The sequence below is a fragment of the Apis laboriosa genome, unplaced genomic scaffold (assembly GCF_014066325.1).
Source record: "Apis laboriosa isolate Shangri-la unplaced genomic scaffold, ASM1406632v1 scaffold1321_cov151, whole genome shotgun sequence".
NCBI lineage: Eukaryota > Metazoa > Arthropoda > Insecta > Hymenoptera > Apidae > Apis > Apis laboriosa.
In genome coordinates, this window is record NW_025221248.1 from 892466 (window position 1) to 916799 (window position 24334).

General features: G+C 22.9%; 4 protein-coding genes across 15 annotated transcripts; 1 reads left to right on the forward strand and 3 right to left on the reverse strand.

Moving 5' to 3' along the window:
- Nucleotides 1–2279: 2279 nt before the first annotated feature.
- On the reverse strand, nt 2280–7628 carry LOC122720801 (ras-like GTP-binding protein Rho1). 9 transcript variants are annotated; one of them, XM_043947780.1, is made up of 6 exons: nt 7524–7588; nt 7202–7390; nt 5401–5486; nt 3970–4130; nt 3461–3844; nt 2280–3385 (listed from the first exon to the last, which is right to left on the reverse strand). In XM_043947780.1, exons 3-6 carry the CDS (start codon nt 5456–5458, stop codon nt 3305–3307), a joined length of 684 nt encoding a protein of 227 aa, XP_043803715.1. In that variant the 5' UTR covers nt 5459–5486; nt 7202–7390; nt 7524–7588; the 3' UTR covers nt 2280–3304. The 9 variants fall into 9 exon arrangements, with proteins under 9 accessions (XP_043803715.1, XP_043803714.1, XP_043803719.1 ...); XM_043947779.1 differs by having other exon boundaries at nt 7202–7442; XM_043947784.1 differs by lacking the exon at nt 5401–5486 and having other exon boundaries at nt 7202–7442.
- Nucleotides 7629–10021: 2393 nt separating this feature from the next.
- Nucleotides 10022–12098, reverse strand: LOC122720713 (small glutamine-rich tetratricopeptide repeat-containing protein alpha-like). 4 transcript variants are annotated; one of them, XM_043947605.1, is made up of 4 exons: nt 11806–12098; nt 10907–11242; nt 10319–10786; nt 10022–10216 (listed from the first exon to the last, which is right to left on the reverse strand). In XM_043947605.1, the coding sequence occupies exons 2-4, from the start codon at nt 11224–11226 to the stop codon at nt 10105–10107; spliced, it is 900 nt and encodes a 299-aa protein (XP_043803540.1). In that variant the 5' UTR covers nt 11227–11242; nt 11806–12098; the 3' UTR covers nt 10022–10104. The 4 variants fall into 4 exon arrangements, with proteins under 4 accessions (XP_043803540.1, XP_043803541.1, XP_043803538.1 ...); XM_043947606.1 differs by lacking the exon at nt 11806–12098 and adding an exon at nt 11646–11789; XM_043947603.1 differs by lacking the exon at nt 11806–12098 and adding an exon at nt 11321–11556.
- Nucleotides 12099–12377: 279 nt separating this feature from the next.
- LOC122720795 lies at nt 12378–19549 on the reverse strand. The gene is made up of 18 exons (XM_043947772.1): nt 19529–19549; nt 19305–19425; nt 19024–19229; nt 18740–18948; nt 18343–18638; nt 18167–18270; nt 17892–18093; nt 17296–17817; nt 17015–17209; nt 16730–16945; nt 15370–16559; nt 14610–15297; nt 14164–14381; nt 13430–14072; nt 13070–13314; nt 12791–12995; nt 12637–12716; nt 12378–12515 (listed from the first exon to the last, which is right to left on the reverse strand). Exons 1-18 carry the CDS (start codon nt 19547–19549, stop codon nt 12378–12380), a joined length of 5499 nt encoding a protein of 1832 aa, XP_043803707.1.
- A 2249-nt stretch (nt 19550–21798) lies between these two features.
- Nucleotides 21799–24209, forward strand: LOC122720819 (guanine nucleotide-binding protein G(i) subunit alpha). Its single transcript, XM_043947828.1, has 4 exons — nt 21799–22332; nt 22840–23024; nt 23132–23418; nt 23495–24209. Exons 1-4 carry the CDS (start codon nt 22212–22214, stop codon nt 23970–23972), a joined length of 1071 nt encoding a protein of 356 aa, XP_043803763.1. The 5' UTR covers nt 21799–22211; the 3' UTR covers nt 23973–24209.
- The last annotated feature ends 125 nt before the right edge of the window (nt 24210–24334 follow it).

Here is a 24334-nt window from a genome sequence, read left to right on the forward strand (position 1 = left end):
AAGATAAAATGATTTCAATTTTCGGGATTGGAATTCTTGAAATCTTTTTTTCCTCTTACTTCATTTAATGTAAATTTCAATTAGTTATAATTTAATAAATAATTAATCGATATTTTTGTACATTATTTTTTGTGTTTATTTTGGTATGGAATTGATTTTCTATAGTTATCCCATATATTAACACCCTGTATATGTATACATATATATATATACTGTAACATCATCGTAAGAAAATGAAGTGATTTATATTTTTATCATTACTTCATAGCATGATAAATAGATAAAGAAATGCTTAATAAAAATTATAGGACATTCATGAAGGTATAATACCTTATCTATTTCAGGAATAGTAATATTTTATGTACAATCTTTAATCCTATATGGACTAAATATGTAAAATAATAGAGTTGTTTTATCTCTTCTTTTACGTAAACGTTAATGAATTTGGTAAACGCTATGATATACGAAATATTACCATTTTGATTCTTATTAAACATAGAAATTCATATTATCTTATAAGTTTGTGCATATAACAATATTTAACTTTTTTCATAAGAAAATGTAATTATATTTAATTATTTTTTTTCTTTTATTTTAATTAAAGAATATTTATAATTTTTATACAATAATGATTGAAGATTATTCTATTTTAATAAAAATCAAAACGATAATGAAAAAATATTGATAAGTATAATTTCTAAGTTAACAATTTATGTATTAATATATCCCGTGATCCATATATTTATAAAAATTGCGATAATGTTTGTACAAATTTCTCGTAATTTATTTTATTTTGAAACACGCACTTATTGCAACATTAGATAAAAAGAGTCCATAAAGGATTAACTGATACAATCATAATTAACAGTACATTCTTCAGAAATTATTATAAAAATTTTTTTATAAATTTTGCAACGGATTTATATTTGCAAAAGTTTACTTTCAACTTACTTTTTTTCTAGGATTTTTTTTGTAAATTTTATTTGAATGTTATAAAAAACTTAATTATTCATTAACTTTTTAATTTAAATTGTGCTACGAACAATTAAATAATTATTTTTGCATATTTTAACAATAGATTATTAAGATTATGTATGTATAATTATATAAATATAATTATATAAATTCTTACTAAATGAAATTTCAATTTACCGTTGCAAAATTTGACTGCAACCTTACAGATTCTGGTTAAAAGCGTAATTCAATAGTACTGCTAATCATTAAAAAAAGTTTGTTGAACACAATTCCACAGTCATTCATTAAATCAATGGCCAAAGACTGCATTGCAGCCGTTAATTCAATAGTTCTTGCAAAAAACAACTACCTTATGAATCTTATAGATTAGTTTTAATAGAAGATACGTAAGATTAAAAGTAGATTAGAATAGTATGCATACAAATGGAAAAAAAAAATGAAATAAAAGGGAGGAAAAATACAGGATAATAGATATGATATACGAACATTTTGTAAAGGTAACTCGAACTCATAAATTAATTACGTTTGAAGAACACATATTACTTTCAATCGAAACATTGGTAGAAGTATAAAGTATCCTGTAAGTCCCACGATATTACTATAAAAACCAATATTTTTTATGAAAATTGTTCGTCCTAAATTATTAATTTAGAGTAATTACATCATGTCGAATAATTTGAAAAAATATCGCGTAATAAAACGCAACTAAGACATCATTTATGTACTTCTGTACTTGGATACAATGGATGTGTTGTCGAAATATATAAATATAATCGCTGTTACAATCCGTAATGTTAGTGTCATCGTATTACAATAATATAATAATAAAAATAATTAATAATTATAATAATTATAATAATAATTAATAATACATTTAATCTAGTTGATATTTTAAAGATCAAAGTGATCCGTTGGTCTACTTACGCAATTTTATAATATAAAGTTCATTTTTTTGTGTAAGAAATATAGATATAATGCGATGATTTGATAAAATAGCGACGTAACATTTGGAATTCTTAACATTTTGTTTTAAATTCTTACATTGCTTTCTATGACTTTACATTGCATACTACACCTTTATTCTTTCCATTTTCTCTTTTTATATTGTTTTAGGAATTCCCCCAACTTTTTTATCTTCTTTCTACTTTCTTTTTATTATTAAAAAATAAACATGCACTACGACTTAAAAAAAGAAAAAAGAAAGAGATGCATACGATAGCAATGAGATACTAATAATAATGATAATTACTACAATGATATAGATAATTATATATCATAATTATAAATAGTTGGTATGACAATTGTTTAATTTTTAAACTTCAAGCACAATTCATTATTATTAAAAAATACAATCAAGTAGTCATTACAATATACATTATAGTTTCTCATATACTATAGCATATATAAAATATCTACGCAATTTGATCAAGTTATAACTTTGAAATGAAAAAAAATAGAAAAAAAATTTCATTTAACAAAATAGTTTTAAATAAACATAATTTGGTGCATATATGCTGAAAATGAAAGCGTTTCAAAGAATTCAAGGTCATCATTAGTTTCTTAAATGATATTTTATATTTTTTAATAAATCAATTGATGCTTTTATTTTCCAAAAAGTATTAAAACATTTTTATCTAAAAATGTTTAGTTTAAAAACTTTATTTTAAGAATTTTATTTTATGAATTTGCAATATTAATTTAATTAATTGAATTTAGTATATGAAAAACAAAAAAAATGTGCGCAATATAATATATAAGCTCTTATATTTATTTTTTCTGTTTGTCATACAATACATAATTACACAATTAGAATTAAAATATTTTTTGAATTAATTGTTTTCAAAGAGTGCTTTAACATATTTCTATAAAATTTAAGACAATTTATTAATGTATATATTTATATATCTATAAATATATATATGTATATATATATATATATTTATATATATAAAAAAACCAATTTAATTTAAAGAAATGGAAATGATCTAGAAATCTTTGAAACATAACTTTAGATCACAGATGTAATACTGTGCATTTTATTGTGCACTACTTAATAATATTTATATTTATCTAATGAAATTTTCATCTATCTTCTATCATTTTAAAGTCATTTTAAATTGACCCAGTTGTGTGAGATATTTTATATATATATATAATAGTTTAAGTTTCCAGTTTTGATGACAGTTTTTTTTATATTACGTATTTTTGTAGTTTCCTTGTTTAATAAGTTGCTTTATTATGTAAAATAATTAAAGATAAATTGTTATATTATTGTTTCCGCTGGGGGTCTCCGGCATAACAACTAGCTTCATTGCAACTAGCAATTCCATTAGTGTTGTCTTGTTATCGGTGATAAATCAAGAATTATAGGAGCCAACATCTTCCCTTCTTCTTCTTTTTTACCTACGAACTCATATAATTTTTATAATAACGTCTGCTCAGTTTATATTCATATTTAAAGAAATTTGTAATGAACAATACTTACTTGTAGTGCTGCCCGAGTGGCTGTTTCAAATACTTCCCTAATACCTTCCTTACTTTTAGCAGAACATTCAAGATAAGCAAAAGCATTGATTTTTTCAGCCATAGCTCTTCCTTCTTCTGGCTTAACTGGTTCTTGTTTCATCTTGCTAAGTTCTTTGATAGTATTAGGATCATTGCGTAAGTCTTTTTTGTTTCCAACAAGGATAATGGGCACATTTGGGCAAAAGTGCTTCACCTCTGGTGTCCATTTCTCAGGAATGTTTTCCAGGGAATCTGGACTATCAATAGAGAAACACATTAAGATTACATCTGTGTCAGGATATGATAGTGGACGCAACCTATCATAATCTTCTTGTCCAGCTGTGTCCCAAAGAGCCAGTTCCACCTATTATAGATATTTTTTTTATCATATTAAGAAAAAAATACAAATATTAAAATATTTAATTAATTACAATAAACAAATATTAAAATAATTAATTAAATATATAAAAAATTTCTTTATATATTCACCTGTTTCCCATCAACTTCAATATCCGCAACATAATTTTCAAACACTGTAGGTACATAAACTTCTGGAAATTGGTCTTTGCTGAAGACTATAAGTAAGCATGTTTTACCACAAGCACCATCACCCACAATAACCAATTTCTTTCTAATGGCTGCCATGAATTCTAAAATATAAATCATTATATATTTTTTTATTAATATTCAAACATATTCTAAATTAGAATTCTAATTTTATGTACATAATTTTAATCTCAATATATATATAATTTTAATAAATATATCTATTAATGCAAAAACAAAAATTTTAAAATTTAAAAATTTTAAAATCACTTCATATGAATAACAAATTTTTATTTACATAATTTAAAAATATTTAATACCTTGTCATATTTAATATAAATGCTTTAAAATTCTTGTAATAACTTACCTACATAAATAATATCACAATTTTATAATATAATTTAAATAAAAATGAGCATTTATTTTTAATTTTAAATATTATTACCTCTTTTTGTTAATAATAACTAATATATATAGAATATATGTTTAATTTTACATATATATTAATAATAATAAAAATACACACCTAACTCTTATTAGTTTATATATGTATTTATATATGTATATATATAAAATGAAAAATTTAGTGTAAATACTAGTGTAGAAGTCAATTTTTATTATATGATTAAACTTTAATTGTAATTTTATATAATATAAATGAAAAGTATCTTAACAATTATTCAGATATGACTGATAATGAATCTAAATCAATTGAATTAACATTTTGGAAACACCATCTAAAATTAATTCAACTAAAGGCATGCAGTGAGTGAACACATAATACACATAAGATAAGATAATTACAACTTAATGGGAAATGCAATGAATATTTGAAAAGATGTAAATAATATCAATATTAAAGAAAACTACTTTTCCTACACCTTAATAAGGCATAAATAAATAAAAAGCAATTTTAAATAGATAGATCTAAATTTAAACAGATATAAAGAAAATAGTGAAAGAGATTAAGAAAAAGCATTCTTCAGGATAGAGTTAGGAAGAAGTCAGGGTAATCTTTTGAAATTGTTCAGTTAAATTCACCTCCTCACAATGCTATAAACAGTGACTTGAATTCAAACCTCGTAGGGTATAATATTTGTCATCTGAAAGTATTGTATTCATTTATATTTAAATAGAATACTAAATTGATACTAGCATTACAAATACAATAGCATATACTTTCTACAGCCCTCTGTTTGTAATGTAATTTTACTGCTAAAAATTGTCTCTAATTTCATAATTATCTGCTACTTACATAGTGGGTATATAGGTAATATTTTTTAAATATATCTATATTTCATATCTACTTTAATACTATTTATAGAAAGCAACCTACGAGGGCTGAAAATTGAAAGGATATTGATTGGATCATACCTGATCCAGGGTACCCCGTATCGTCTGGACCGAGGCATCGGCCCGTATTGCATCCCATGTTTTTAGTCTTTCTTTCAGCGTCTCTGCTTTAAGTGGACATTTTATATGTTAGAATGGATAAAAGGCTGTGAGATATTTGCATGTACTACAGATGTCATATATATATAATATTATATTATATACATATATATATATATATATATATATGTAAATATGTATGTATATATTTTATTTCAATCATAATGTATTTAAATATCTGTAAAAATATTAATAATACTATAATCACAATGGCACCTTTATGATTTTGATTCATAACTCTTTCCTTCCGATATATATGAAAATGCACACTACAAGATTCTGCAAATGCCAAAGACTAAATATAATGTGAATTTAATATTATCATGGTGTTATCATAATGACTTCAAATGCACATTTAAATCAAAGATTACAGAATTCTGAAGTGCATAAGGTAAAGCTTTAAAAATTATATGTAAGAAAGGAAATATATCTTACATGTTATTTAATTCATATGTAAAGATTTTTACATACTATTATGTTATATATGTAAGAGAATACCTTATGCCTTGAGAAAAAAATGTTTTTGAAGAACATGCATAGACATATAAGAATGATACTTTTTTGTATTAAGCATGCACTATTAAGAAATATGTATACCATAAAAAAAATATTTTTAAGAAGCAAAAATAAAATATAATATGCAATACATTCATATTATACATAGACAAGATGTATAAAATTTTAATTAAATAAGTTGTATTTCTTTATTTATAAAAATCATAAATTTGTTCAGATAATGATAAATAAATATATATAAATTCATATATTGCAATATGCTTCAAAATATTATAATTTTTTAATATGAAATCCTATTCATTAAGATATTATTTTATTAGATTATAAGAATGTATTTTTTTATTTCATTTCTTTTTAATTTTTTAGTTTTAAATATTTATTAAATATTTATATTTTATATAGATATATTCATTAATATAAAATCATAAAAGAAGATTTAAAACTTTTTATAAATCAGAAGCAAAAATTTTAATCATATAATTTATTCTATAAGAAAAGCAATGAAAAAACTTGAATATATTAATATTAAAACAATACAATAAAGTTTTAAATTTTATATTTCATTTGTTGTAAAAATTATTATTTACAAAATACTATAATTATTTTAATATTTCACAAATTGAATTAGTTAAATTTGAATTTTTTTTAAATTCAGTATAAATTATATATATTATTTTTTAAAATTATTTATAATACATATAAAATATTTGAAATATTTTTTATATATGTATATATATTTTTTATACATGTATACATTATATATATATAGGTTGAAAAAATCGACATATTTGTTTAATATTTTTATTAGTCATGAAATTCTGATGAAATCATTCTAAAGATATAAAATGAAAAAGTGAGTAAGAAATATGCTATAAGATATAAAAAAATTTTATAAAAATGTAAATAGAAATGTGAATTTCTATCATCAAAAAGCGTACCGACCTTTTGTTTATTGTAGCTTTGAGATGTCGGTTGACAGAATAAACGATGACAAAGGAATGTCAAAACGAAACCGTGACATAAATTTTTACTTACTAGGTTTCCGGACTGGGACTCGGAATTTTTTGTCGAATTTTGCACAGCCGGAAGTGCATTGCCGAAAGGTGGTGGCGGAGGGGGATAAAGCCAGAGAGGGGAGAATGGGGGCGCTGAAGGTGCGACAGGATAGCGACGCAGGGGTTTAGAGCCTAGGGGACGATTTACATACTGAATTAAAGCCCAGGTCGTATTTAAACTGGTACAAACGATCCCAAATCAGTGATTGAATGCAGTCACAGCGTGTAGCTTCTTGTATGTTGAATTAAACAGTCGTCATGCGAAGATGCTGTGGATTCGTAACGCATGGCACTCCCTCGGCCCTCTCTATCGCGGGAGGAGGAGAAGGTTTTTTTCCCTCCTTGACACACAGAGTTCCCGGTTGCGCCGTTAACAAAGCGATATGTAGCACGCTTAAACCATTCGAGCACACAACACAGTACACTCTCACACCACTCTAATCAGTATTACTTAAGAAATAATTGCGTATTTACCTGAAATGCTAAGCGACAGAAAGTCAAGAAGATGGCTGCCCTCGATGGCCACACCTCAATCTGTGAGTGTGCGGCAATCGAGTAGTAAGGAGGGGCATTATTCTCAGGATCGTATTGAGGCTTTAAAAGTACCCTTTCCTAGGAATTTACAAAATATTATCAGACTTCTGATATATATCCGATAAATTTTCATATAAATTTTTTATAAATTGTATAATGATAATTATAAAATAATAATTTTTTATATTATTCAAATTGTATATTAATAAAATTTTAAGTAATTGAAATTGAGTATTATATAACTCTTAGTAGAATGTTGTATAATTTAAATTATTAATCATTATAATTGCATAGTTAAAAAAAAAAGAAAAATATTAATGTTTATTAATTTCATATTAACAAATTTATGAGCTTACATTATAGTAATTTTTATATAGTGGTTTTATCTATCTAATAAGAGTATTATAATATTAAAGAATTATATGTATAATATTTAAAAAATAATTTTTTTGTTACATATTTAAATGAAAATATGTTTAATATAATAATTTTTCTTTAAAAAGAGAGATGATTAATTTATGCATCATTTAATAATACGTTCCTAGATAATACTATAAAATCAACGAATCATGTGCCATCATATATTAGGAATCTAGAGGGATTTTATGTATACAACAGTGTTTCTTGAACAAAAAAATTGCCAATGCGGGATAAAATGGTTGTTAGCAACATAGAAATAAAAATAGGGGAATGATATTGCACGTAATGAGAAGCTTACTATAGCAATGGTTTACTCAATAAAATCAGATTTAATTAGATAATATTATTATAGATAATATTATTTTCTCACTTCTCTATTCTTTTATGTTATTGCCAGCCATTTTGTTTCATAATTGGCAACTTTTTTTCTTGAATATATTTGTAGATGAATGATGGGAAGGGTTGAAAATTATATAAATAATGCTGTATCAGTTTCATCATTCAGTGTTTTTGTAATGTGAAAAAAGAATTATATTAACTTTATAGTATATAAGATAAATAAGAAACTGATGAAACAAATGAAATGATAAAATAAATTATATATTTTTACAATTGAATACATTTAAAAATTTTTTCAATTTTGTTAATGTTATAAATGTTATTTTCCATTAAAAATAAATATAATAAATTATAGTTATAATTCAAGTATTGTATTCAAGTATTTTATAGATTATTTTAATCATAGAGAATTTAAATATGTCTAAAAAATAGGATTAATAATTTAATCAATACAAGAAAAAAAATATTGTTTTATTATTATATAGTAATTTTATCATTATCATCTCTAAATAATTTAACAATTCCATTAATTATAATTTAATAATTCTATTAAAATTGAAAAAAATATGTGTATGTGTGTTATGTGTTTTTATAAATATAAGTAAATTATTAGTGCAAGAAAAAAAAGAGAAAAAAAAAAGGCAAAAAAAATGAAATATTAAATCAATGGCAATAATTATTTGTAAAAGTGAATGATATGTAAGATATAATATTAATAATTATAAATTTGTATTTGTATACAAAACAGATTGTCAAAACAAATTAGAACATAAATATAAAAATTTATATGATAAATAAGAATAATTTGTCATATAATATATTTATTTGTATCTTATTAATTCTATAAAATTTAAAAGAAAAAAAATTACTCAAATTTCTGAATTTCACATTTTTTAAAAATATAATAAAATTTAATTGATCAAAATTGTAATTTTTCGTTGTTAACTAATTATAAATAATTACTTATAATTAACTTATTAAATTTTTATATTATTATAATATCGTAGTTGCAGAAATAAATAAAGAAATTAAATAAAGAACATATTTTGAAAATATTTAATAATATAATTTGTTATGTATTTAGAATGTGTTTAATTATATACATTTTTCTGTAAAGCTAACGCTGTAACTTTTTAAATATTTTGAAATTTTTTAATAATTTCATAACCAGTTTATGAACAAAATAGTTATTAGAAAAAACACTATAATATTTGATAAGAAACGTAATTCCATTTAGTTTTTAAATAATAACAATAATTTATCATATAGAAAATAATTTTAAAAGCTAAAAAATATTTATACTATATATCAATTAGAATAGATTGAGAGTTATTTTATATGACATAAAAAGCATCAATTATATTCTGAAAAGTTCTCATTCATAAAATATTCACTATATTTTGGTATTTATTATTTAATCTTCACATATCAAATGTCATCAGCACACATTCAAAAGATAAATTGTTATTTAATAATTAAGTTATAGGAAAATTTCTATCATATATATTATATGAATATCATATATATATATATATAAATATGATATTCATATATATATCATATATATCATATATATATATGATATTCATATATGTATAATTTTAAGAAGTGATAATTTTTTTAAGTGAATTTTAGTTACAATTTTTCACTTTTTCATATTAGAAAATGATACACACTGCTTTTTAATTATGTATATGTTCCAATTAAATTTGATTATTTCCATTTCATGTAAAATCATTAAAATGTATCATAATTATAGTTTTTAATTTTGTTGAGGTGGATCTGGATCATTTGGATTTCCTCCCATTTGTCGTCTTAAAGATTCAATTAATTCAGGATTAGCATTTTGTAATTGTCGTGCAAAATGTTGACCACTAAAAAGTTTTTAAATGTAATATAAAATTATAAAATATTAAATTTTATATGATGTTATATGTTTTATATAAGTACAAGAGGCATTAATAATTAATCCTTACGCTTCTATAAGAGCATCCATATGTCCTCCCTGTTCGACTTGTCCACTCATAAAATTGCTCACCATATTTTGTAGAGCTGGATTGGATAACATTTGACGAGCCATATTCATAAGAGCAGGATTACTCAAGAGTGAACTAAGATCCATGCCTGGTAATGCACTTCCACCTAATCCCATATTACTCATGCTTGGCTGAGCTAATTTTTCTTCTGCTACTTGTAAATTATTTTTATAACTTTCATTATCAGGTTCCATTTCTAAAGCTTTCTGATAGCTTTCTTTAGCCTCTTTATGTCTTTGCAAGCTGGAATATGCTAAACCTAAACGTCCATATGCTTTACTGTACGAGGGATCAATGGACAATGCAGTATGACAATCATTAATTGCTTGTTGATAATTGCCAATTTTACTATATGCTGCAGCACGGTTACAATAATACACAGCATTACGACCATCTAATTGAATTGCTCTAAAAAAATAATATAATATTATTGTAATTTTAAAAATATATAAATTTTTATAAAAATATTTTTTTTTTTTTAACTTCAACTTATATATTAGTAATAAATAAATAGATCGAAATATATACTTTGTATAATTGGCAAGAGCTTCATGATGTTTTTCAGCCTTCATGAGAGTATTTCCTTCATTTTTTAATCTTTCAGCTTCAGCTTTTGCTTCTGGAGTAGCTTCTGGAGCTAAATAAGGTTTTGCATTTTCTACGGAAGACTTATAAACTTCGTATAAGTTAAAATTTGTTGGAGTATCTGATGCTTGTACATTATAAGCACTTTCTAAACATTGTATCGCTACTTCAAGGCTTTCCCGAGAATCTGCTGTAATATCACCTTCTTCTAATTGTTGAGTTAAAAATTGAACAATTGCTGCTATTAGCCCCTTGACAGCCATTACTGCCTTGAAGGAACTGTTTCATATGAATAAAATTAATTATAATTATAGAATATAATTACGTTATGCTATAATAATATATAAACAAATATACTTAATATTATTTAGTAATGGAAAATTCCTAATACGTGTCATAACCTCAAAACAGTGTTCTCATTATTTGGAAATAGAATAAAATAAAATGTTTTAATTAAAACGAAGATTAATGATTGTTTTAAAAAATCAATTGTACCAATATTACCAACATTATGTTAATAAATTGGTAAATGTTTTATTATGCCAATTCATCGTTTTGACATAACCAAAAAAGACATGCCGGATAAAAGAAGACGCAATTAAATTTAATTTATTATATTTCAATCTCTTTAAATTGGATATTTTATCTATTATAATCATATTAAATAAGTTAAATTACATACATTTATATACAAATTATGAATTGCTTGCAATTAATTAGAGACGAATAAAAGTTGTCCAATAACAATGAAATGATACCCTGACAGTTTCATTTTAAGAGATAATTTAAAATGTTTTTAATCTTTTTGAAATTAAAAAAACACTTTCTGCACTTGAATATACCTTAAAACTTTAAGAGTAGTGTTACACAGCAACAACGAAGAAACTTCAATGTGTTACGATGGCTTCTACTTCACAAAAGAGGAAAACCTTTACACTTCGTATTGCGTTGACTACAGAATTCGTCGTAGAATATTATTATTGTTCTGAAAATATTTGCAACTACACCATTTAATTGCTTGTATTCTCACGTAATGATTTTTATGTTATTTAATTTTGTCTTAAGCCTCTTTTTGTAGAAATTAAAGTTCAATGCTTTGGTTGGAATTGCGCTGGCGCAATTCGATTAATACTAAATCTGCTTTTTTAGAGTCTATAAGTCTTATAGATGTTTGAACTAAGATATATTCATACAAAGTAATAAAATTGTCTAACAAATATATTAATTATTTAATACATGAAATTTATATTGTAAATATACATGTATATTATATATATTTTAGTTATTAATATGTATGCATTAATTCTATATATTCTATATGTTAATTTACATAAGATATAATTTATATATGTATAATATAATATAATATGTAATAGTAAATAAACTTGTATAATAAGATTCTTATAAAATTTTTTTAGGGTCCTTGTTTTATGATTCGTAGTATAGTACTATTTGTGCTTGTACCCATAAAGATATAATAATTTTCTAAATGATAGAAAGGTACCATCATTTGTAAATCATTTATGCGCTGATGTATCTTCAATTGGAATTTCTAAAAATAATTTTGTGAGAAAATCTATATAGATTAAATTATATAGATTTTAATTAATATATTAATTAATATATTATAAATTATATTAATTAATTTAATTAATGAATCAATGTGATCTTACTTGTGCATGCATATATTCATAAATATAAAATTGATCATTTTCTGTTATAACAATGACAAAAGAATTGGTTTGGCCAAATTCTAAAATAATAAATAGAATAAAAAATGTTAAATATAATTATTATTTTATCATAATATTAATATATTGTTCATACCGTTCATGTAAAAACATTCTATTCCATAAATTTGTGAATTATACAAAAGAGTTTGATAATTGTAAAAATTATCGAATTCTGAATTGTAATAAAAAATATTTATTGCATTTGTCTCGAAATCATCTAATAAAACAAAACCATCTTGTTCTTGAATTAAACTTTTTACATTGCGTGTTTTACCTTCGAAAGTTCTGATTATTATAAACTATAAAAAAATAATATATAAATCTATCATTATTTAAAATATTTTTATAAAATAATTAATAATGAAGCATTTACTTTGGAAATAGAAACATCTAATTTATATAAATATGATTTTTCGGAGTTTCCAAAACAACCAAATAGAAGATATACATCGTGATAATTCCTTTTAAAAATTTCAACAGTCCAAGCTCCATCAGTGGATATGTTTTGATATAAGAATAATGTATTGTTCTTGAAATCAATCTTGTAAATTAAAGAATTTGTCTGATGTGTTGCATGTATCGTATCATAATATACTGCTAGTGCAAGGAAAGTAGCATCTAAAATAAATAAAAAAATTAAAAATTAAAAATGTTAAACTAATTATTAATTAATTTATTTTAATTTATTAATTAATTTAAAATTAAATAATTTTATTAATATTTAATATCATACTATCATGTGTGAAAAATTTTGCATCTTTTATGAAACCTCGAATTTTTAAAGTCGTTTCCTTTACATTAGTATTTAATATATCTCCAGTATCAATTATGTTAGGTTTAATCCATAAAATCGTAATGAATTCGTTTTCAGTATTATTCAATGTACATTCACGACTATATGATATTGCATTTGATTCTATGTTTATACCATATGTATTATGTAAATATTGATAATTTCTTATTATTTTATTATTATTTATTTTTCGAATTTGACAACTTTTTTTAGTAAGTTCAACCATATATTCAATTAGACAAGAACAATTATTTGGAAGTCCGCAAAAATGTCCTGTTTCTTCTCCAAACATATTCAATTTTGTAATCTGTTCATAATAAGCAACATCAATCTTTTTAATATTAGGTGCTTGAATTCTTAACTTTTGTTCTATTTCTAAATATGAAAAAATGTTTGTAAGAGTTTTAGAAATTAAGGAAGATTGAACAATACTCTCCTTCATTTTAATTTCATTTAGTACGAACACGCGATAGATTTGATGTGTTTGTTCTTGTAGATTATAGAGAATAGTATATAAATTTATTTCGTTTATTAAGTTGAAAACGGATACATTTTCTGGAACTTTAATTTTTGACTCAAAAATCTACAATTTTTAATAATTAAAAACAAATATGCAATTTTTAAATACATTATAAAATATATACATGTAAATTATCTGAATCAAACAATTTTACCAAATCTCCGATGATATTAACGTCTTCATCATTTTGCACACCGTTATAATATTCTAATGATATGTTCATCCCATTAATAAATGATGTATAAATATTGCCATTTACTATAAAATTTTCTTCAAAGATCTTTGAATCAGATATTATTTGCGTTTCCTTACTTTCATTTAGAGCCAAATCGGAAATATAAATATTATTGAGTGTTGATGCATTTGCATTCTCTAAGATTTTTTAATCATATTATATTGAATTATTAGTAAATACATGCGTATACATAAAATTTTGAATTAAATGATTTATATAATTTATATTATATCTATCATATATAAATATTATAAATTTTGCATGTTTGTTGAACTAATTCTCATGCTTGCAGTTTTAAAGATTTATTTAACGAATTAATATAATTTCTAATTTTTAATATGATTTATTTATAATTGTATACATACCTGTTATTTCTATAATATCATTAAAATGTACATCAAAAAATATTTCATTTTCTTTGTCAATGGTTACACGATTCTTTAAGAATTCATCAAAATCTACTTTATCAAAATTTTTCAAACGTACATTTTTTAATATAACAAGATTTTTGAAAAATATATGAGTTGGTAATACATCAGTTGCCAGAACCACATCTTTTAAGAGGATGTTATGAACATTATCATTGACAAGAATTTGATCAATCGCGACATCATCGAGAAAAGTTATAATTCCAGTTATTATTGCTTCTCGATCTTTTCTTACTACGGAATTATTAAATTCGAGAATATTAACATTATTAATCATAGGAATATCAATATTATTGATTACTGATATAGTATCAATATTTAGATTCTCTTTAAAAATTTTTTGACCAATTACTTCAATATTTTTCTCATCATCTATCACAGCATCTACAATAATATTATATATTTTATCGATTTCTTTAGATTGTGCTTTAACTATTGATGCTGATATATTTTTTTGAAAAATTATATTGTTTTGAATAGTTTGATTCGTTGTTTTGGTTACTGCATTTTTGAATAAAAATGTCAAAGAAGTGGAGTTTATTGAGAAAATATCCCAAGAAATATTTCCGTCTATTTTTAAATTAGTGATTTTTGATATTGACACATTGATCAAACTTGAATATAACTGAAATAAAATTTCTTTAATTCAATAACTGAAAGTCAATATTATCATTTCATATTTTAATTTAAAGTTTACCTCATCAAAAACAAAATTGTTTAAATTTTTTGTTACAATATCTCCTTCTACAATTAAATTATCGAATTTAACGTTCTCTATCAATAAAGGTTTATCAATCCATATCAAATTAGAGATATCTTGATAATTAATAATCTTAGTTTTGATATTATTAACAGTAACTTTATAAAAAATGAATTTTATAGGTATATTTTGTTCTGTTGATTTCGAGAGAAAATCATTAAAAAAGTTATTCACATCAAGATCATGTAGGGATTTCAATGTGATATTCTCTACGGTTAATTTTTGGAACTCAATTTTATTAATAATATTGAATACGATATTTTTTTTGGCAATATCGTTTAAATAAATAATATTTAAATTTTTAATATTTAAATCACCATGTATTACTAAATCTTTTAAATCAAATAATTTCATATTTTTTAACAATCCAAGTTTTTTTACTTCGAAATTATTAATTTTTTCTACATTGAGATTCTCTAAACAAAATTTCGGAACTTTCATAAATTTAATTTTCTGATATTTGCTATTTCGTAAAAAGAAAGTACTATTTTTGTCACTAAAGAAGAGAAAATTAAGTTTATTTACAAATATTTGTTTAGTTTTAATCTTAGAAAAAGTCATGTTTTGTAGAAAAATATGAGGCTGTTTTTGGTTTAAAATATTGACAATAGGAACATCATTGAAAACATCAATGAATAATTCGTTTCCGTGTATATGTTTTACATATAATTTTTCTCGAATTATTATAGATTCTGGAGCAATTTCGAAGAAACTATCATTTTTTTCTTCAACGAAAAACATATCATCTATATAAATATTTTCAAAATGTAATTTTTCAAAACTTTTTGGAATAATTGATACAGTAGTGTACAAAAATTCTTCCTCAGAAAACCCATTCAAGTATTTTGTGTTAAAATAATCTATAGTTAAACTATTTTCAAAAATGATATCGTTTTTAATTACTTGATTGCTTGATTTTGTCCAAAAAACATTGAAAATATTATTAAGATTTATTTTTTCATTATTTAGAAAGATTTGCATGTAATTATCCAGTTCTAAAGTTTTTATCTTCACGTTACCTTGAATGGAAACATTAGAATATATTTGATATGGAATATCTGATATTTTGAATTTTGAATCAACTATAAATTTCTTTGTTACATGTAATCTCGCAATTTTTGCATCTCCTATGGAACATAACATTTTTCACGTAAATATGAATAATATTTATAATATTATAATAATATATAATATTATATACTATTATATATATATATATATATATATATATATATATATTATAATATATATAATAATATAAAACTTTAAAAAATTAAATTAATCTCACTTTAAATACCTTTGATTATGTTTTCAGTAGATATTCGCGCTGCTTTTGAAACTGGAATATCATTTATCGAATCCGCGAACAAATTTTCTACTCTAAATTTTTTTGCTATAAAATTATCAAAAGTTTGATTGGTTATTGTATTCATATATTTGTTCCATGACTTTTCATTCAACATTTGTATTGTAAGATTCTGGATTTTTAACATATTATTATAAATAATATTTCCTAAAAAGTTTAATTTAAATTTAAATATTAATTTAAATTAATAATTTAAAATAATTTTATGAAATTTACCTTTAATTTTCTGATTGTGATTAATGATAAATAATTTATCAAAAAGTTCATTGATATTCGTGCCATTTAACATTTTCATATTTAAATTCATTAACGATATATTCGAATTTAAATATATAGTATCATTTGAAAATTCAATTTTATCTGATGTTAAATTTATTTCTAATTTTAATACATCACTAGCTAGAGACCAATCTAAAATAAAGATTTGTTTCTTAATAATATTTTCATACCTTTAAATTTTTTATTATTATTAACTATTTATTATTATTAACTCTTACATCGAAATGGAATACCACAAATAGATTCTACTTTAAGATCATTTATAATCACATCTTTTTTCTGCAGTGAAATTGAAAATTTTTGCATTTTACTTGAATCTGTAATATCATTTGAATAAATATCAACATCATTAAAAAAATCTACAATCAGTTTATCAATCTGCAGTTCTTCAATAAACGCATCTCCATCAATAATGATATCTCTATTTATATTATTCCACATTAAAAATTTAGACATTAAAATATTATCAATTTCATGGTTTAAATTTTCCATGTATTGTTCTAGTTCTCGAGGTATTATAATATCTTCATCTATAAAGACATTAATGTTTTTCACAGTTCCTGAATCTAATATTAAATCTTGCAAGATTAAAAGTTTTGGTATTGTTAAATCTTCATGTGCAGAGAATAAAAGAGACCATAAGGTTGTAGCTTTTTCTAGAAAAGGTTTCCTTTGTTGCAACATTTCAACTAATTCGGTCAAATGGTTCGATAAAGTATCGCTTTTTTTAATCGAATGTTCTGAAAATAAAATTATAATAAATGAAATGAGAAATAATTTCGGAAGAATACTATTTTAAAATAAAATAACTAACCAGGAAAAATTTCTTCAATTTTTAGCTCCCATGACTCTATACTGTAAACTTGATCTGAATTCATGATAATCAGCAGCATATTTACCACAGATTTGTCGATTCGAGTTCGTATGTCAATCAGAAACATTCCGCTAGGTAACTTCATAGTATTTATTAAATTGCAATCTGATGCATTTTCAAACTTGTATAATTTTAAAATATTCTAAAATATGTATAATATTTGTAAATAATTATAAATAATTACTGATTGTTAATTAGTTAAATTCTATATTTACATTATAGACTACGAAAAAAAAATTATTATCATTGATATTCACGATATGAATTAAATCAGGTATTTCTATTTCTGGAATTTGTTGCCAGTTTAACAGTTCATATCCTAAAAAATAACTTGAAAATATAATTTTCATAGATCTGTAATATAAAAAAGAAAAATGAAGAAAAAACGAACCATCCCACCAAAGTAAGTTACTTGGTTCATATTGATTTATTAATAAAATAAAATTAAAGCCTGCATGTCTATAATGATGAACGGAAATCGGATTTGAAGTTTTTAAGAATTGTATTTTATCTAAACTGGTTTCTGTAAATTCATATACCATAGAGCCAATATTGGGGATATTTTCATTATTTTGTGCGAATATTATGATTGTTGATTGTTTGTATTTAAATGTAGTGACTGATACTGCAGCAGTAGTTATTATATTCTTTATTTCATCCATGTATGTTTCTTTCCAATGATATATTCTATATTAACAAAATGATATATTCCAATGATATATTCTATATTAACAAAAAATATACATTTTTAATTAAAATAATTCTAAAAATATATTAATTTCGCTTACAAAGACTGCACAGGAAATTGACCGAAATTATTGGCCACCACGAGATAAAGTCGATTGTCACGAACGAAGAAATTAGCATCCATGGGACATTCCTCGTATCGAATGGTTTGACGACGTCTTAATTGTAAATTATTTGTTTGTGTATAAATACTACAGAAACCGGTTATATAACAAATTAACAAATAAAGTACATTTTTCCAGATAATATTCTGTAATATGTTAATTGAAATATTCTAATATTGTATATAATTTTAAGTAATCATAAATAATATTAATTTACATACTCTGACAAATTTAATGGAACCATTATTAGAGATTGGAATTATTTCTCGAGATGAGATATTGTTAGAAGCATCAAAAGAAAATGCTATAAAACGATTTGCTTCTACCAAGAATATTTTGTTGAATGCATTTGTTATGAAAGGTAGTTCTTTGTTGAGATCTTCTTTCCACAATCGATTCCATTTTACATTGTACACTTTTCTTTCAACTATGATCATCATTAAAAAATTTATTTTAAATATATTTTATTTGAATATTTAATTTATTTATTATTTTTTTTTACCTATTGGTTCTTCTCGAATATAAAGTTTGGCTATTTCAATTTTTGTTTGCCTTAATTTTTCATCTAAATGATTGATTATGGAAATGTGTGCAAAAATAAAATCGATGTAACCAATAAGAAGCTAATATATAAAAATATAATCAAGTATTAAATTCGAATTATATAAATTAAATTTGATTTTTAATCTTTTTTAAATTTAATTCAAATATTTGTTTAATACTTACTAAAATTCTGAAAGATCTCATAATCTCAAAACAATTAGCGATTCTTTCACGTTTGAAACCTAATTGATTACTAAAGACAATTACAGGTCATCAGCTGAATACGCATACAAACAAAATATGCGTATTCATATTATATATTTATATATAAATATCAATTATCATTTGAATCGTTAATAATTGAAATCAAAATTGTAGAATAATTGAATAAGCTATATGAATAAACGAAATAAAATTAATAAAAATTTAATGTACAAATTTAATATGCATATTATTATTCATTCATTAATAATATATATTATTCATATATATATATATATAACATATTTACATCATACGTAAAAAGAAAAATTCAGAGAAATAAAATAATAATAAGATAAAAAAAGAAATAAAATTGTCTTTGTAAATAAATCAATTTTTATATAATTTATTTTTATTATTATTATATATTGAATATCAAATTAAATCCTTTGATACAAAGTCATAAAATAGAATAATTTTTTAGAAATTGATAATTAATATAAATAATTATAGATAGAATAATTAGTATAAATAAAAGAAGACAACAGAAATACAGAAAAAAAAAAGAAAAAAATTATCAAAAGTGATAAAAAATATTTTCAATTATTTCGTATTGTATTCGTATATTATTAATATCGTATCATATTATGTAATATTCATATATGTGTGTATGTGTATATATATATATATATATATATATATAATCTAATATAATTTTACATAACTATACTTTAATTTTTATTTACATTAATTTAATTTTATGTAAATTAATTTATTAATATTTTGTTTATTTTCTACTCTGAATATTTTGTCTTTTTTTGATTATCAATAATATATATGAAAATAAATACATATTATGTGTATTAATTTATTTAATTTAATAAAATTTATATATATATAAAATTTGTATATATAATCTTTTATTGTGTAATTTGTATTTGTATAATTATGTAATTTGTATATTGTATAAGTATTTTTATTCACTTTTATTATTAAAATATTTTTTTCTTTTTTAAAACAAATTTATTATTGAAACTCAAAATTTTAGATTAATCTTATCATCATTCATCGATTATTATATTGAATTACTAGTAAATTAATTTTTTTGTGAAATCATATCCAATATAATCATAAATATTAAAAAATTATAAAATATGAAAATTATAGAATAGAAATTGACTATAATTAAAAAATCATTGGAATTTATAAATATTCATTTTTCCGATGAAATTAAATTATAATCTAAATATTGCATTTATATTCTTATATATTGTTATTTCTTTTATGATGTCATTTATATATATATATATATTATTACATTTTACTAGTGAATATGTTTTATTAATTATTAAAATATATAATTAAATAAAATATGCTATATATGTGTAAAATATTAATATATTAGTGGAAGAGTTGATTAAAAACCAAAATAAATAAAAAAATACAAAATACAAAATATAAAAATTAAAATACAAAAATGTTATTTAAAGCTTAATTATTAATTAAATTATAATTTAAATTTGCGTTAAATGAATTAAGACAAAGACAGAGTATGACAGTGTAACGGCGTGGCATTGTAACGGAGATAAAATTATATTACTGTATTTCCATTTTGTTTCATTTAATCCAAATGTAATTATTTATAATCTAATAATTAAGCTTTAACAGATATTTTTGTATATCAATTTTTGTTTTTAGGATTGATTCTCTAAAGTTGTTCTATGAATATATTAATATTTTGTATATTACATATATAAAATATATATATTTTATACATTTTATATATGTATATATTATAATACAATATACTACATTAATATATAATATTATATATTCAGTTTTTATAATATTTGACCAATTTTAAACAAAAATTAAATATAAATTTGTTTTTATACGAGAATAAATAAATATTTTTGATTTATAAATATAAATATTTTTTCTTTTTATTTACAAAATAATATTTCATTCGATTTTTTATGATGCAGTACAATAATTTAAAATAACATAGCAATAATATAAATATTTATTAAAATAAGATAATACATATTATAAATGATCATTTATTTGCGTATATTTATAAATTTTATTGGGGCCCATAGACCCAAATGTACATAATATAATCATCGAATGAAATATATTACAAGATGATCCTCCCAATCTCTAACCGACTTTTGATTTTTAGCTAGATGGCGCTTATAATTCAAACAAATATCTCTTTAATGTTTTCATTGGCCTGAAAGTATTCGCGATCTTTACATGGATTGGTTGTTGATCGTAATCGAAAAATTTTCACAAATCCTGCTTATGTATCGTACACCAAGGAATAGAGTAGATAGATTGTATGTGAAGTGATTGCCGGTATTGCAAGTTCGTAGAGTTTAGGTCCATTGCATCGTTTCTGACGGGAAGCAACAAGTGATCACGAGAAATAGATCGCATGTATACATGTAGTATACGATAATACCTATATTGACAGAGGATATATACGCAAGTGTGTAAGACTGCATATTCAATCAGTGTGTGTATGCGAGCACAACCGCGTGCGGGCGGTTCCCACACGTCCGTGCAACAAGTGTCATATACGGCAGCGCGATTAATTGTTTCGAAGAGCGCTGTACATGGTGTTCATTCTTTCTTCACCGGATAAAAAGAATCACCGGCAAAAATGGGCTGCGCGGTGAGTACTACCGGCGAGAAAGAAGCTGCAGAAAGATCTAAGAAGATCGACAAGGATCTTAGAGCTGATGGGGAACGGGCCGCTAGTGAGGTCAAACTCCTCCTACTTGGTAATTTCTTCTTCTTTTCTTTCCATAAATGTATCTTTTATCTAGAATAATTGTCTTAACAATTATTCTTCTTTTTTTACTTATTATGTGTTTTCTCGGAGATGATGATTCCACAATGTTTTAATGATTTGTTGTAAAAGTAGATCACTGCACTGTGTGGTCATCAAAGAAACTTTTTTTTTTCATTTGTTTTCCCATTAATTTTTTAAGATAATATTTCAATTGTTTGATATTTACTCTAAATAATTTTTTCACACTAGTTATATTCTCATCAATTATTGGATTTGTATAATCATGGAAGTATATCGCAGGCAATTTTCCGAAAACTTTGAATCATCATTTAGAATGAATCATTAGATATCATGTTCTCAATCTATAGTTATCTATAGTCAGATAGATTATGATTTATGAATATTGATGTTTTTTATTAAAACGAAAAAATAATGAAAATCAAATATTACATATAATATATTCATTAAACATATGAATATATGTTTGCCTTTTAAGGAGCTGGAGAATCTGGAAAATCTACTATAGTAAAACAAATGAAAATTATTCATGAAACAGGCTACAGTAAAGAAGAATGTGAACAATATAAACCTGTAGTTTGCAGTAACACAGTTCAAAGTCTTATGACAATAATTAGAGCCATGGGTCAGCTTCGAATTGACTTTGCAGATCCTAATAAAGCGGTAAACATATTAATTTTAAGTGAAAAATATCTTATATAATCATAAAAATGTATTATATATTAGATCATACATATTTTATTAGTAACAACAAATTAATTATATTATAGGATATAGCACGTCAATTTTTTACCCTAGCCTCTGCTGCAGAAGAGGGTGAACTAACAGGGGAACTGGCATTATTAATGAAACGATTATGGCAGGATGCTGGAGTACAACTTTGTTTCACCCGCAGTAGAGAATATCAACTAAATGATTCAGCAGCATATTATCTTAATGCTTTAGATCGTATAGCTCAGCCTAATTACATTCCTACTCAACAAGATGTTCTTAGAACACGTGTAAAGACAACAGGAATAGTGGAAACACATTTTTCCTTTAAGGGTTTACATTTTAAGTAAGTTAATTTTAAAATATTTTCATTAATTTTATATTGTGAATTTTATATTGTTAAAATTTTTCTGTTCTATCAGAATGTTTGATGTAGGAGGTCAAAGATCAGAAAGAAAAAAATGGATACACTGTTTTGAAGGAGTTACTGCTATCATTTTTTGTGTTGCATTAAGTGGATATGATTTAGTACTTGCAGAGGATGAAGAAATGAATAGAATGATAGAATCAATGAAACTGTTTGACTCTATTTGTAATAGCAAGTGGTTTGTTGAGACATCAATTATTTTATTTTTAAACAAAAAAGATCTCTTTGAAGAGAAGATCACAAGGAGCCCATTAACTATTTGTTTCCCAGAATATAAAGGTGCTAACACTTATGAAGAATGTGCTTCTTATATTCAAATGAAATTTGAAAATCTGAATAAAAGAAAAGATCAGAAACAAATTTATACACATTTTACATGTGCTACTGATACATCTAATATTCAGTTTGTATTCGATGCTGTAACTGATGTTATAATCAAAAACAATTTGAGTAATTGTGGTTTATTAAGTTAAATATTTTAATACTCAAATTAAAAAGAGTAAATTGATATTCAAGATGTATAAACTTGTCTAAGCACAAAAGATATACATGAGACTGAAAACAAATTGTTAGAAACAGATATGTTTTGGGTATATTCATATATACCAATTATGCAATATCTTCATTTTCTCATTTCATTTTTTTGCAATATTTGGATATACATAACATTATGAAATAATTTGTTAAATCCTATATTTCATTTCTTATACTTTTTTTTTATGCTAAAATTTATGACACTTCTTTGCAATTAATTAATTTTAAACTTATTGATTTGTTTTAAATGACAAATAATTTTAAATTAAAATACTTGAAATTATGTTATTTTGATAAAAAT

Excerpts from the sequence above, each read along its gene's own strand:
- LOC122720801 (XM_043947777.1), bottom strand. The coding sequence starts at position 7,088 with ATGCACTTCCGGCTGTGCAAAATTCGACAAAAAATTCCGAGTCCCAGT. Across the intron at positions 4,131-5,400 it reads TACGGGGTACCCTGGATCAG|AATTCATGGCAGCCATTAGA; the intron begins GTATGATCCAAT and ends TTTATATTTTAG. Across the intron at positions 3,386-3,460 it reads CCACTCGGGCAGCACTACAA|TTCGTAGGTAAAAAAGAAGA; the intron begins GTAAGTATTGTT and ends AAATTATATGAG.
- LOC122720713 (XM_043947603.1), bottom strand. The coding sequence starts at position 11,361 with ATGACACGTATTAGGAATTTTCCATTACTAAATAATATTAA. Across the intron at positions 11,243-11,320 it reads CCATTACTAAATAATATTAA|TTCCTTCAAGGCAGTAATGG; the intron begins GTATATTTGTTT and ends CATATGAAACAG. Across the intron at positions 10,787-10,906 it reads GCTCTTGCCAATTATACAAA|AGCAATTCAATTAGATGGTC; the intron begins GTATATATTTCG and ends TTATTTTTTTAG.
- LOC122720795 (XM_043947772.1), bottom strand. The coding sequence starts at position 19,549 with ATGAGATCTTTCAGAATTTTA. Across the intron at positions 19,426-19,528 it reads TGAGATCTTTCAGAATTTTA|CTTCTTATTGGTTACATCGA; the intron begins GTAAGTATTAAA and ends TTTATATATTAG. Across the intron at positions 19,230-19,304 it reads TATTCGAGAAGAACCAATAG|TTGAAAGAAAAGTGTACAAT; the intron begins GTAAAAAAAAAT and ends TGATGATCATAG.
- LOC122720819 (XM_043947828.1), top strand. The coding sequence starts at position 22,212 with ATGGGCTGCGCGGTGAGTACTACCGGCGAGAAAGAAGCTGCAGAAAGA. Across the intron at positions 22,333-22,839 it reads GGTCAAACTCCTCCTACTTG|GAGCTGGAGAATCTGGAAAA; the intron begins GTAATTTCTTCT and ends TTGCCTTTTAAG. Across the intron at positions 23,419-23,494 it reads TTTAAGGGTTTACATTTTAA|AATGTTTGATGTAGGAGGTC; the intron begins GTAAGTTAATTT and ends CTGTTCTATCAG.